This window comes from Crinia signifera, chromosome 2 (genome assembly GCF_055691185.1).
Source record: "Crinia signifera chromosome 2, ASM5569118v1, whole genome shotgun sequence".
In the NCBI taxonomy this organism is placed as follows: Eukaryota; Metazoa; Chordata; class Amphibia; order Anura; family Myobatrachidae; genus Crinia; species Crinia signifera.
This window is the reverse complement of record NC_139218.1, coordinates 224,257,486-224,273,124: the sequence shown is the minus strand read 5'-3', so window position 1 is coordinate 224,273,124 and position 15,639 is coordinate 224,257,486. Positions and strand designations below refer to the sequence as shown.

The 15,639-nt window shown below is 47.9% G+C and overlaps 1 protein-coding gene across 18 annotated transcripts in view; it reads left to right on the top strand.

The window, feature by feature from the left end:
• Window positions 1–15,639, top strand: part of TEX14 (testis expressed 14, intercellular bridge forming factor) — a 165,425-nt gene that overhangs the window by 72,902 nt on the left and 76,884 nt on the right. For all 18 annotated transcript variants that reach the window (XM_083173882.1, XM_083173875.1, XM_083173877.1 and 15 more), the window contains 2 exons: window positions 1,427–1,605; window positions 5,471–5,622. In XM_083173882.1, the coding sequence (XP_083030008.1) occupies window positions 1,427–1,605; window positions 5,471–5,622 (331 nt within the window). The remainder of the gene's footprint in view (window positions 1–1,426; window positions 1,606–5,470; window positions 5,623–15,639) is intronic.

Genomic DNA, 15,639 nt, shown 5'->3' with positions numbered 1-15,639 from the left:
CACCCCCCCACTATAAACGTGAACCCGAAGCGTGGCGAGTGCAGCGGGCCCGCGAGGGGCGGCGGTACGCGTCCTACGACCTTTTCATACCCTCACTATCCACGTCGGTGTGGAGTTGAGAATAGTTTAGTGTGGCGAGCGCAGCGAGCCACCGAGCCCGAAGCGTGGCGAGGGGACGCGGATACCTGTGAAGCCCGCGAAGGGACGCGTTTACCTGTGAAGGTATCCGCGTCCCCTCGCGGGGCTCGCTGCGCTCGCCACACTAATCTATTCTCAACTCCACGCCGACGTGGATAGTGGGGGTATGAAAAGGTCGTAGGACGCGTACCGCCGCCCCTCGCGGGCTCGCTGCGCTCGCCACGCTTCGGGTTCACGTTTATAGTGGGGGGGTGGCATGGGGGTGCATTTAACATTGTAAGCACCCTTTAGGGTGCTTATACGATTTTTAATCGTATAGGGGGTCAAAATCGCGTTGCATCGCATGCCATCGGGTACATGGCATGCGATGCGATACGTTCATCGTACGATGTACATCGGGGGCGCCGCTATAATACACAAGTACCGCAATCCCAATCAAAATCGCCAATCGATTGCTTAATCAGGTTTTTAAACATGTTTAATAATCTGGTATTATCTGCAGATCTTTTTTATATGTGTGGGCATTCCCAATTCGTCTTCTTCATCTATTTACATTATGAACAGCTGAAATGACAATCGATTGGGCAATTTCCAGATATGGAGATGCAATCTTTAGATGGAAAAATCTGCCGATCACTGAAATAAATCTGTAATGTGTGGGCAAAGTCAGATAGATTGTAAAATCCATTTATCTGGCCAAAAAATCCCTGGATCTGGAAATCCATTAATTGTGATTGCTGATGTATGGGGCCCATAAATGATTGGATGTATGTACTGTATTATATTAGTGGTCCACAAATTCATCTTCAAGGCATCCTAACAGACTTAATTTTAAAATGATCCTTCCTCGAACACAGGTGACACACTTAATAACTCAGTTGTTACTTTTTATACCTTATATATGTGGAGGATCCAGACCAGGTTTTGGAGCAGTAGCCGAAGCAAGGTTGTATAATCAGCAGCACCTGTGATCTCATGATATAAGTATTTCCACATACTAAAAATGCCAGTGGCTTTTGTCCCGCTTAAAGCTACAGAAGCTTTAAGCAGGATGGAAGCCACTGACATTTTTAGTACATGTTATATATATGTGTACATCAACTGTTTAAGAAAGATCCTCTGACAAGAAAAGTGTACACAATTTGTTTTAATGCAAATATTTTAAATAAAATGTGTAGAAATGCAATAATGTATTTAGTACCATATTCATGATGGCAAATGTTAGTTGGATTCTGCTTGCTAGAAACCTTTCCATACTGTTAATTACAATGTTTTATGAAATTTTCAGCGTTCAGAATTCCCAATATTACACATGGAAACAATAGTCCACTTACTGCTCCAAATGATTGATGCTCTCATATTCCTCCATTGGCGTGGCTTTATCCATCGCTCCTTTTCTTCACATGCCATACAGATTGTATCTGCAGGCAGAGCCAAGCTAAGTAACTTTGAATACATGATCGAATGGTAAACCTTTGTTATTATATTAATGCTTTCAATCTCTGCTTTGCACAAAGTTGTAGATGCATTTCTATTTTGATTTGCTGTTCTCTGTTTAGCTCATAATAAGTTTGTATGTATTTATTTGTAGTGCATAAATGTTAGTTTCCATTCAAGCTTACAGCCTTTAGGCCTGCACATATGTGGCGATTTGGGGTTATTTTCTAAGCGATCTGACTAGATCGATTAGAAAGTAAGCCTGGGTTGCTCAGGGTATAGCTATTGTGATGCGTTGTCCTTACTTCAAAGTGAGATCTATATTGCAGTGTAAAAATAAAGCAGCCAGTATTTACCCTGCACAGAAACAAAATAACTCACCCAAATCTGAATGATTTTGTCCACTTGAGAAGGAATTTGCCTTTGCAAGTGAACCAGAATAAGGGCCTGTTGACTTTATTCTGGTCCACATGCAATGCTGCAAAATTCGCAGCATTGCGTGTGGGTGAAACACTGTTCACATGCCACATGCCGCGCCCCCCCCCACTGCTCGGCGAATTCCCCTGCATGGCTGCGAATGGATGTTTAGCAAAATTGCTGACCATCTCTGGTGTCAGCTTAATGCGCTCCCTGTAAGTGAAGAGGGCGGGCAGCTGACATCCGGTGATCCATGGGAATGTCCAGCACCCGCACTGCTAGGTGTGAACAGGACTGGCTTTATGTCACAGTGAAAAGGGAAAGACAACATATCCCATCTGTAAGGCCCTGTATCTCCACATGTAGCTGGAGGGATGTTGTTGGATGGTAATGGGCTTTCACACATACAGTAGAGCCTGAATCAGAGATGAACACAGTTCACACAATTATCCTGATTTGCTTTATCGGTGTTGACTGGGAGATGGCTATACATCTTATGGAGTGCTTTGAGAGTTTGTCAGGTATGTCGCTGGAGTGTTTGCATACAGTACACAGACACTTGGGGGGTTAATTCTGGTTCAACAAAAAATGGAGTGGTGCGCTATCAACAGCTGCTGGCACTGGGTTTGTCAAGCCCAAGGTAGTAGAGAAGAACAAAATAGAAAAATGTGCCAGCGCTGGCTGTTCCAATGATATAGACAAGACGGTTCTCAAATAAAAATGAATTTAATAGTTACATATAAACATGTATCATAGGCATATAAACAATAAAATAATATTAATCTAAAAAGTTTGGGCAATTGATAAAATGTATATCACAGGTATATTATGCATGAGGTTAGAGCTTCATGGTCGATGGCCCGTTTAAGATAACTGGGTGAAGATGTTGTATATTACCTTACCATCTGATATTGAGAGTCTGATAAGCTGTTATTCAGACGTTGGTGACAAACAATGTCCTGGTATGCCCTATAATTTCAAGGGCTCAAGCCTCCCTATTAGGCATCTTCTCCTTTCAGCTGGAATAGTGCAGGTATCCCAAAACTTGTATGGTCCAGATTAATCAGGTAGAATGCAGACGTCGATGGGAGAATCGACTGGTCACTCAGCAAGGATGGATTTAGCAGCAGGAATTTAAAAGGCTCTTTTAATTTTCTGCTGCTAAATCCATGGGTGTTCCCATGAAAACACTGGGCTTTCACATGAAAATCGTCCGGTGACACGGATGCGGGAGGGCGGCAGCTGACCTCACCGAATGTCAGCTGCCTGTCCTGTTCCTGTCAAGGGTGCGCGCATATCTAAGGCTACTGAGAGTCACTTAGATATGTGTGCACCTTCCACATCATTCAATGGTCGGCGACTATCGAATGATGTGGGTGCCTCCCCATACGCTGCGGATCTTTTGCAAAACATTCATTCACAACCATTGCAAGCAACTCGGCGTACAAAGCGGGGGGGGGGGGGGCAGATCTGCGAGTGGCAGGCGGCATTTAATCCACACGCAACGCTGTGAAATTTGCAGTGTTGTGTGTGGACCAGAGTAACCTCCTTGGTGCACCCGATGGCGGTATCGAAAGCGGCACCAAGCACAAAGTGGGAGCCAAAGTCCTTGTGTATTACTGTGCATAATGTACTCAAAGGGAAGAGCACGTAGCAGTATTAGCATAAAGCCACGGATGCACACACAAATGCCACTGCTGTCCAATGACAAAAGTACCAATTAATTAAATCAAGATGTGCATTATTGAACTTAGATAAAAGCTTGTACATTGTTAGTGTTGCCTGCTTTGTTTACATGGTGAACTTTGAACCAGGTTTGTGCGGTTCCAGATTAAACGGTTGACAGTGTCTAGATAGACAGTAACCAGGTTGACACCAAAAGGTCAAAAGTAAAAAAAGGTAAACAGTGACAAAAGGTGGACATGCACAAGGTAAACAGTGACAAAAGATGGACATAAGCAAAAGATTGACAAGGCAATGTTCGACACAAGCAAAAGATCAATTTCAGTTTTTCACTGCCTTTTGGAGTCATCGTTGACACCTGAGCACGTGGCACCAAAAATTGTGTACCATGTACCCCCACTTAGCTCGCTTCACTCTCCATGTTTGGGTCTGGGGCCTCGCTGTGCTCAGCGCACTTTACCATTCCCAGTTGGAGTTCACTTGGATGGTAAAGCATGGAAAAGCCCCAAAAATGTAAAAACTCATGTCTACCTTTTGCTTGTGTCGACCATTGTCATGTCGGCCATGTGCTTGTGGCAACTTTTTGTCAATATCAACCTTGTGCATGTCAACCTTTTGGTATCAACCTATTGACTGTCTATCTAGACATTGTCAACCTATCATCCGGATACCCTTTGAACAGGCATCTTTTAATTGGGACCTGGCTTGCACCTCCAGGTGGTGGTTTGGTGGAGAAAGCATTACTAGACACACCTCTAACAAACAAGCATCAATTCAATTACCCACCAAGGGCATAAATTAACCTTGCACCTGCATTTCCATGCCGTTGCCATCCCTCGTGGCTTGGTCTTGCATCACACTTACATATTTATGGCTGCAAACAAGAATACACAAGTTTGTAGATGCTCTAAATGTGGCATATAGCAAGCAGCCTGCATTTGGGGCAAAACTCTTTTTAAATCTTAAAACATCTAGGGCAAACATCATGGAATTTATTTGCCTCTGGTACCATCCAGCATTATTATTGCAAAAACAATTTATTTTGTGGTATGCATCCATTTTAAATAGATTTACAATTTATTATAGCATAGTAGGAAATATAAATATTTTACCATATTAGGATTATCTTTTATTATAGCTTGCAAATTTGTAGGATTTAGTTTTGCCTTCTAATTCAAATTGAACAAAGAGGCTAATTCAGGCTGGATCCCTAATCTGAGAAAATCAGTTGACCCGTGAGCAAAAAGCCGGAGCCCAGTATGAAAGAATGACTGGCCCTTGCAAAATTGTGAATGCATTGTAAATGCTGTGCATTCCCAGATCCATGATGTGCAATTCTCGGGACATCAGAGTACTTGCTGTCTGAGCAAATATAAGTTTGTCTAAGGCTTCAACTAACCAGCGACTGAGACAGTCTGGAAGTAATCAGCACTGGCATCGGAGACTCACCCTAAAAGCGACTGGGCATGCTTTCCTTTTTTCAACCACGCCAAGCAAACACCATGTTTCCACCCCAAACACTAGTTTCCTGTCAGCCAAACTGTGACTGGATTGTGATTGCTAAGCGTTCACTTTTTTGTTGCAATTTGAGGTTGCGCATCTGCATTGCAAACGCTGTTCATACCCAGTTGGTCAATAATTGCTTGAATTGCGATTTCTTAAATTAATGATTTATGCTGAACTGGCTCCTAACCTTGCTAATGGAGTATTAATCTTATTAGCTAATTTTGCTAGTCTTCAGAAGGGAACATCTGCAGTAGCATAGTAGAATATAACATTTGTGTTGGTTTTCTAGCAAAAATGACGAGGAATTCAGTGACATCAATCAATTCCCTGTACCTAAACAGTTGTATTGCTGGGCATCTCCTGAAGTAGTTCTACGAAAGACTGTTTCTGTAAAGTCTGATCTTTACAGCCTGTGTGCAGTCATGCAGGAAAGTTTAACAAGTAAGTTGTATTAACTTTATTTTCCACATGACCTACAGTACTCTCAAGAATAACTGTTTTGTAGTGTGTGCAACATGACGCATGTACTGAATTTACTGTATGTCAGCCATGAACTGTTGAGGATAGTTCTATTTGTGCCAAAATGTATTGTTACGCAAATCTGAATACATTTATTTTTGGTTAAATAACAGCATAATGTATTTATTTTTTGTTGACAGTATTACTGATGTCAATAACAGGATGATTGCAGCCACCTGCACTCACAAAAGAAAATTGTAGCTAGAAGAAACAAAAATTAAGGATACCAAACCCAAAGCATACAAATGATACAAAGAGGACTGAATCTTCACAGCGCTATTTTCCGGATCTATCCAATCCTCCTATTTAAAGGGGAATATTCCGTTCTGGGTCTCCAACCATGGAGGAAAGAGAAAGAGTCCTTATGTTAAATATACACGGATGCTTTTTCTGGTCACCTAGGACTCACCTAGTCTTACTAGGAGAAGTTCACATAAAGGTATTTTTGATAATATTCTCCATACGCCACATAGACAGAAACTCACCTAGGGAATAATCCCTATTTTCACCAAAAGGTTTCTTTATTGTATATTCCACCAGAAACACCTCCAGTCACTCCGATAATATGTAAACAGATTTATTCACTTTAAAATAAGGCTTCGCAATTCAATGGCTGCGTCCTTACTTCCTCACCCGGAATGAGGTCAATCCACAGCTTGTCATGCGGTCAGAAAGTGGAAGTCCCAATAAAAAGTCCTTAAACACCTACTAGCCTAGGGTGAGGAAGGACCTAAGTAAGTTATGGAGAGCAAATAAGCCCTTATGCAAATTGGTTTAGAAATGAGACAATCTGATTTGTTGATGCAATTGTCATTCAAAATAAACCAATCCGATTGGTTTATGTACTGTCCGTCAACAATTTTCTATTTTACAACTTTTGCTTGGACAATCAGGCAATAATCTTTAACCAGCAAGACAATTGGTCAAGAATGTTCTTGTTATCAACCATCTTTCTGGTTGAAGATGGTTGATAACAAGAACATTCTTGACCAATTGTCTTGCTGGTTAAAGACTATTGCATGATGGTCCAAGCAAAATTTGTAAAATAGAAAATTGTTGATGGACAGTACATAAACCAATCGGAATGGTTTATTTTGAGTTACAGTTGCATCAACCAATCAGATTGTCTCATTTCTAAACTAATTTGCATAAGGGCTTTATTTGCTCTCCATAACTTACTTAGGTCCTTCCTCACCCTAGTCTAGGCTAATAGGTCTTTAAGGACTTTTTATTTGGACTTCCACTTTCTGACCGCATGACCAGCTGTGGATTGACTGCACCCCTTCTCTTCATTCCGGGTGAGGAAGTAAGGATGCAGCCATTGAAGTGTGATGCCTTATTTTAAAGTGAATAAATCTGTTTACATATTATCGGAGTGACTGGAGGTGTTTCTGGTGGAATATACAATAAAGAAACCTTTTGATGAAACTAGGGATTATTCCCTAGGTGAATTTCTGTCTATGTGGCGTATGCAGAATATTATCTAAGATACCTTTTATGTGAACTTCTCCTAGTAAGACTAGGTGAGTCCTACAGGGGTTAGCCGTGGTGACCAGAAAAAGTATCCGTGTATATTTAACATAAGGACTCTTTCTCTTCCCTCCACAGTTGGAGACCCCGAATGAAGTGTTCCCCTTTAAATAGGAGGATTGGATAGATCCGTAAAATAGCACTGTGAAGATTCAGTATTACTGATGTGTCCTAATACATATTTTCTGCATTCAGGCCACATTTGTATATTAAATCTTTGCGTGGCAACATTTCTGTGGGTGATCCTCAAAATATCTGCTAAAAATGCCAGTATCGCTCACAGCGGCTGTTCTTTTACTATAAATAAATAAATACAAATACAGCCAAGTCAATTCATTGAAGTTTAGGTAAATATTGCATCCAAAAAAAGAACAGTGGCTGTGAGCGACGCTGGCATTTATAGCGGATATTTTGAGGATCTCACACAGCAACGTTGGCACTCAAAGGGTTAAGAATATATATTTTTTTCCTGAAACATTATGTTGTCCACAGAATACAGTATTTGGTTGTCTGTCACGGCTAATACTTGTGAAGCTTCCTAAGACATTGGCCCTTATTCTGGTTGGTGCGGTAATATCCGCGTGCGTTCGTGCCGCCGATGTTTTGTGTCTGCGCATGTGCAGAGGCGTCTCTGCGCATGTGCGAGCGGGGCGTACGGCCAGGGGCGGATTGGGAATTAAAACCAGCCCGGGAAATATCTTGAAGCAGCCCTAACGGGGGGAGGGGATTTTTGAGGGTACGTGACCCTGCGCTAAAGGGGCGTGGCCTATTACAAGGTCATGCCCCATTTTCACTGCTGTGGTGGCATGGCTAGTGGCTCTCTGAGCTGCTGGCTATGTCCCCAGCTCCTCAGGCTGCAGAATAGGTGCATTCACATCTATTCTGCAGCCTGTGGGGCTGGGGAGATAAAGACAAGGGGGTGACGGGGGTCTCCTAACTGCCCCAGCACCATCCACCCCCCCTTCCCCCTGCCATGAGACACTGAGTATGGGCCACCTCCCTTAAACACATTATGCACCATAACAAGAGGGCCCCTTTTCTATAAAAAAAACTGTACACCTTATGCCACACAGTATGAGCCAACATTCACATTATGACACATGGAGTAAAAAAAGAATAACATTATGCAGCACCCTATGAAACAAAAATCACATTATGCCGAAGAGTATGAGCTAAAGTTCACGTTATGCAATGGAATGAGAAGACACAGGGTGAGAGGGGGTTGGTGCAGGGTGAGAGGGGTTGGTGATGAAGGGTGAGAAGGGGATGATGAGGGGTGAGAGTAGAGTGGCAAGGTGGAAGAGGATGCAGGGAGGGAGGGGGGACAGAGGGTGGCATACAATGCTGGGAGGGGAGATGCAGGGTGGCTGAGAACGAAGGGAGGGAGGACTTACGCAGGGTGGCACAGGGCACAGAGTGTGAGGGGGCATGGTGGCACAGGATGCAGGGTAGGAGGGTGAACGCAGAGTGGCAGAGGATGCAGGGAGGGGAGTCACAAAGTGGTGGAGGATGCAGGGAGGGGAGACACAGAGTGGAGTTGGTTGCATGGTGGCAGAGGATACAAGGAGGGGGGACGCAGGGTGGCATAGGATGCGGGGTGCCAGGGAAGACGCAGAGTGGCATAGGATGTGGGGTGGTGGAGGATTCAGATAGGGAGGGGGGAAACAGGGTAGCGGAGGAAGCAGGGTGGGAGGGGGTATGCAGGGTGGCATATATATATATATATATACACACACTGCCATTTTAACTTTGGGCACAGCCGAGGCTGGCCACGGCTATATTCAATTAGGGCCAGTGGCGTAACTATAAATTTTGCTCCCCCCCTTCCAAAAAATTTCTGGCGCCCCCTCATAATGCCCATTACACTATACGCCACACTCATTATGCCCCTTATACTAAACGCCTCACATCTTATGCCCCTTACACTATACGCCACACACCATAATGCCCTTTACACTGTACACCACACACCCTAATGCCCCTTACACAATATGCCACACTGTAATGCACCTTACGCTATATGCCACAAGCCGTAATGCCGCGTAAACATTATACACACATACATATACATAGGAACCACAGATTACTGACGGGCCTGAATATAGTGCAGTCCCGTGGTCGTATGCAACGACACCAGGTTTGATGTTCTGCACATCACACCTGATGATATTGCAAGCAGAGACACACACATGGGGAGGGGGAGCTGGCAGAGGCACACACATGGGGAAGGGGAGCTGGCAGAGGCACACACATGGGGAGGGGGAGCTGGCAGAGACACACACATGGGGAGGGGGAGCTGGCAGAGACACACACACATGGGGAGGGGGAGCTGGAAGAGACACACACATGGGGAGGGGGAGCTGGCAGAGGCACACACATAGGGAGGGGGAGTTGGCAGAGGCACACACATGGGGAGGGGGAGCTGGCAGAGGCACACACATGGGGAGGGGGAGCTGGCAGAGGCACACACATGGGGAGGGGGTGCTGGCAGAGGCACACCATGGGGAGGGGGAGCTGGCAGAGGCACACACATGGGGAGGGGGAGCTGGCAGAGGCACACACATGGGGAGGGGGAGCTGGCAGAGGCACACACATGGGGAGGGGAGCTGGCAGAGGCACACACATAGGGAGGGGGAGTTGGCAGAGGCACACACATGGGGAGGGGGAGCTGGCAGAGGCACACACATGGGGAGGGGGAGCTGGCAGAGGCACACACATGGGGAGGGGGAGCTGGCAGAGGCACACACATGGGGAGGGGGATCTGGCAGAGGCACACACCTGGGGAGGGGGAGCTGGCAGAGGCACACACATGGGGAGGGGGAGCTGGCAGAGGCACACACATGGGGAGGGGGATCTGGCAGAGGCACACACATGGGGAGGGGGAGCTGGCAGAGGCACACACATGGGGAGGGGGAGCTGGCAGAGGCACACACATGGGGAGGGGGAGCTGGCAGAGGCACACACATGGGGAGAGGGAGCTGGCAGAGGCACACACATGGGGAGGGGGAGCTGGCAGAGGCACACACATGGGGAGGGGGAGCTGGCAGAGGCACACACATGGGGAGGGGGAGCTGGCAGAGGCACACATATGGGGAGGGGGAGCTGGCAGAGGCACACACATGGGGAGAGGGAGCTGGCAGAGGCACACACATGGGGAGGGGGAGCTGGCAGAGGCACACACATGGGGAGGGGGAGCTGGCAGAGGCACACACATGGGGAGGGGAGCTGGCAGAGGCACACACATGGGGAGGGGGAGCTGGCAGAGGCACACACATGGGGAGGGGGAGCTGGCAGAGGCACACACATGGGGAGGGGAGCTGGCAGAGGCACACACATGGGGAGGGGGAGCTGGCAGAGGCACACATAGGGAGGGGGAGCTGGCAGAGGCACACACATGGGGAGGGGGAGCTGGCAGAGGCACACACATGGGGAGGGGGATGGGGAGCTGGCAGAGGCACACACATGGGGAAGGGGAGCTGGCAGAGGCACACATAGGGAGGGGGAGCTGGCAGAGGCATATACATGGGGAGCTGGCAGAGGCACACACATGGGGAGGGGGAGCTGGCAGAGGCACACACATAGCGAGGGGGAGCTGGCAGAGGCACACACATGGGGAGGGGGATGGGGAGCTGGCAGAGGCACACACATGGGGAAGGGGAGCTGGCAGAGGCACACACATGGGGAGGGGGAGCTGGCAGAGGCACACACATGGGGAGGGGGAGCTGGCAGAGGCACACACATGGGGAGGGGGAGCTGGCAGAGGCACACACATGGGGAGGGGAGCTAGCAGAGGTACACACATGGGGAGGGGGAGCTGGCAGAGGCACACACATGGGGAGGGTGAGCTGGCAGAGGCACACACATGGGGAGGGGGAGCTGGCAGAGGCACACACATGGGAAGGGGGAGCTGGCAGAGACACACACATGGGGAGGGGGAGCTGGCAAAGGCACACACTGTGGGTTGAGGGGGGTGTGCAAAGGCAAAAATATGGATGCACAAATGGTGTGGGGGGCCAGGGGCACACATGTGGGTGGGGGGGCACATATGGTGTGTGTGTGTGTGTGTGTGTGTGTGTGTGTGTGTGTGTGTGTGTATGTGTGTTTGGAGACAGTGTCACATAGTGTGGGGGGAAGCTGCTCTATAGAAGGGGGAGAAGACACAGGTGGGGAACAACTTCTTAGTGACTCTCTGTAGTCCAGCCTGGGGAAATAGTGACTCAGGTGGGGGCCCACTGCGGCAGGGTATGCATCCTAAAATTATGACACCTTAATCAGCCATGTACCTGAAGTAACTTTAGGGCTGCCCCTGCCCTGATAACTATGAATCTGCTGCTCGTTCCTCTCCATGAGCAGCACACCCCTGCAGACAGCTTCTCCAACACTAAGCTTAGCTGGCTGAGCCGGGATCCTGCCTCCCTTTTCCCTGCAGCCTGCGTGCTAAGCCAATCACTGAGCAGCAGGTTGCTGCATCAAACACTATTGGACAGCTCAGAGCTGAGCATCCTGTTCTTCTATTCAGCGCTGGAGGCTGTCAATCACGGCAGCTGCAGCAGGGCCAGGGAGTCAGAGAGCGCAGGATCTTCGGAGGGGCACTTTCACAATAGGTCAGAATGATAGCCTAGGCAGTCACTCCTTAGCCTCCCCACGATGCAGGCATTCTTGTAGTGGGCGGGTGCGCGGTGACGTCACACGCGCACCCGCGATCGCGATGCGGCCACCTCTGCAGTCTGCACATTAGCTGCGGGAGGAGCTGCGTGCGGCCGCGCATGCGCAGCAGCCCTCCCGTGGCCATTTTGACTTTGGAACAACTGGAGGCTGGCCGCGGCCATCTTTAAATTGGGCAAAATACACGGAGGTGCCGCGGCCGGCCCTGTTAGGGAGGGAGGGCGGCCCTTTACACTAAAAATATGCCAGCCCACCGGGAAACAGCCCGGTTTCCCGGTGGGCCAATCCGCCCCTGCGTACGGCCAAATCCCGCATGAAATGTGAACACTCCGAACAGGGGGTGGAGAGGGGCGTGAAGGGCTATTTGGGTTCATTACCATATGCATACGCCCCGCGTTTAATGGGCGTTCCCATACAAACGCTGGGCGTACGTATGGTAATGCAGTCGTGACGCACGTGTAGGGGGCGGGCATATGACATCGCCGGATGTCAGCTGCCCGCCCAGATCCCTGCTTTTGTACGGAAAAATGTCCGTGTGGTCTGAGGTTGCGGGAGCTGGTGGACCACTCGGTCCTGCATTCGATGGTCTGCGACCATCGAATGATGGGGGATGTTCCCTGAGATGGAGGAGGCGTATTCCATGAAAAATACACGTGCGGTCCATTCGGCCAGCTTCTTACCGCGTACGGACGGAGTTGGCGATCCGTATGGAAGGCGGGGTTTCGCACGCACGGTCCTGGCCGCATATTCGGATCCGGCCGCACCGATCAGAATAAGGGCCATTGTATTATTACTGTAACTTCTATTAGTTGAATATAAATATTTGTTTAAGTCTTAATGCAATTCACATACAGTATGAGCATAATAAGCCCATGACCATTATGCTTTATTATAGGGATATAGTTACATTTCCGATGTTGACATGTCAATATTGAACATGTTGGTATGTACAGCATGTCAACATGGGAAATATAGACATATGAATTGCCAAATATTCTATACTAGTTGATTCATCGCGCCCTATGGGCGCTCTTCACACCATCGTAAGGGGCTCCGCCCCCTGAACGTGTGAAATGGGTGCCGGATGATGCTCCGACAGTGGGGATCCCGACTGTCAGTGCTCCGACATTGGGGATCCCGACTCACAGGGGCTATTCTTCCTTATGGGGGTTCACAACCCCCATAGAGGGAGAATAGAACGTTTGGCAAGCGTAGCGAGCCACCGTAACCGCAGCATGGCGAGCGCAGCAAGAGGCTTCTTTGCACTCGCCCTCCTGTCAGAACACCGGCAGTTGGGATCCTGACATTGGGATACTGACTGCCGGGATCCTCACTGTCGAGCCCCATTCCACACCAGTGTGAAATATAGCCCCGCTGCATGGCACCATTGATGGTGTTATTGTTCCCGCTGGAGCCAGCACTGCTGCTGGTTCGGGGCAGGTGGTAGTTTGGGGCTGCTGTTGCGTAATTAGGTTATTTGCTTGCCACCTGGAAAACTGAAAATTATTGTAAATGATTTTTGAAGTGCCTGGCCCTTCTTCTTTTAAGCATAAGGAGAGGAAGGAGTGATATGGGTATATGATATTCGTTCAGCTATTGTTTAATTACAATTACTTGGGGCACAATTAGGGCTGTTTCACATGCTCCGCTTGACGCCGGATGGTGAAACACCGCACGGCCAAGAACCCGTGCCGTACGCAGAAGTTGACAATGGTCAGGATGGCCACAGGCCGGCAGCCATCCTTTCCAGTGGTGACAGCCGTCTGCAACCGTGCCGCGACCGTCTTGTGGAAATGGACACAATCCTGTCCATTATTAACTATGGAGTATGGCACGGCTTTTGTCTGTGCAGTATTTCACCAACCGGCATCAGCCATAGCGTGTGAAACAGCCCATAGGAGATGACATGTGGCACATGAGGTAGGTGATATGAGGGAGCAGGGAAGCAGGGTGGTACAGTAGGATGGGCAGAATGTAGTTATCTTCTTTGAGGGTCCATGCTATGCAGTAAGAGGCTATGTCTTGCTATGATGTAGTGGGGTGTGTGTGTATATGTATTGCACATTGTGTGTGTTCTATGTATGTAGGTGTGTGTGTGTGCTATGTATGTATGTATGATGTGTGTGTGTTGTATGTATGTAGGTAGTATGTAGGTGTGTGTGCTATGTATATAGGTGTGTGTGCTATGTATATATGATATGTATTGTTGTGTGTGTGTGTGTCACCGTGAAGGCAGATGAGGGACGGTATTATAAGGTTCCCGGCGGCGGGCTTAGTGCAGGATGGAGAAGACACGCGGTTGATGTTTGTGCGGTTGTCCCCGCTGGCAGGGCATGATGAGAATGCAATCCCCTGTCACTCACCCCGCACGCCGCCGGCTCTGATCCCGCTGAGTCAGCATGTGTGCTGCACTCCTATATCGCATACACCACCATTGTCTAGTCTGTCACCAGAGACTCCGTCCTCAGCGGCCACACCCCTTCAGCAGTCCCCCCACCTGTGACCACTCTCACCGCCATTACAGACAGAACACCTCAGCGCTTGGTGAGTAGAGGAGTGGGGACATGAATGTGGTGCAAACAAGAATGAGGACTCAGCACAGATACCTAACCAGACTCTGCCACCCTGTGCTACTACACAGGCCTGGCACTGGTCTCTTATATTGTAGCCCAGATCCTTGTCCTAGATCCTTGTATGTGTATAACGCTGGGCGGAGTTTCACTCTATGACTCCGCCCAGCATTATACACACACTCACAGTTCTGGGCTATTATATAAGAGTTGGACCGGCATCGGGGAGGATACAGTTAGTCTGTGGGAGGGGAGGTTAGAGTTAAGCTATGGAAGGTTATCATTGGGGGGGGTTCCACTGCAAGTCAGATGACTGCCAAACCTGGAAAACTGTGCTGGAGATGCCAGACTCACCAATCAGGTATGTCACCACTAGAACAGCTAGGATGGTGCCCTTGTCCTCAAGTGAAAAAAAACTGGTATGGATCCCTGCTATTCACTTGTATACTGGAAAACCTTTCTTATGCTGATACTGTCATGTAGAGCAGACAGATTGATACATTAGAGTGGCTAATGGATAAATATCTCCCAAGCATCAGGTATCTGGGAATTTAAATACCAGCTTTCTTCTTGTTAAGGGAATGAGAGGAGGATGAATTTACCAAATATTTAGAATCAAAGACATCTACTTTATAATGTTTAAACACAAGTTCGGTTCACCCAAAAAAGATGCAGAGAGCAAAACGGAAAGGCAATCCAAAGAAACAGTGAGCAGCCTTCTCCATTTTTGCATTGAATGCACAAATGGCATGGTACCATATATACTCGAGTATAAGCCTACTTTTTCAGAACAGTTTTTATGCTGAAAAAGCCCCCCTCGGCTTATACTCGAGTGAGGGTCCCACTTGAGTCAATAAGTTTTCCCAGTTTTTTTGTTGTAAAATTGGGGCCTCGGCTTATATTCGGGTCGACTTATACTCTAGTATATACGGGGTACACAAAATTTCCCATAAGAAAGCAACAATGGCGATAACCATGCAGGGAACAGGTCAAAGCTCTCTGTTTATTTTTGGCGAACGGGGAACATTGAATAGGACAAGGAACATTTGTGGAGAGAGGACTAACCTTCTCGCCAAAATAAAGCCAACCTCGTCTGAATTTTTTTTTAAATGGGAGCATTGAATACTGTCCAAAATTGTTAATATTTGTTCTTACGTTATTTGACCTAATGGAC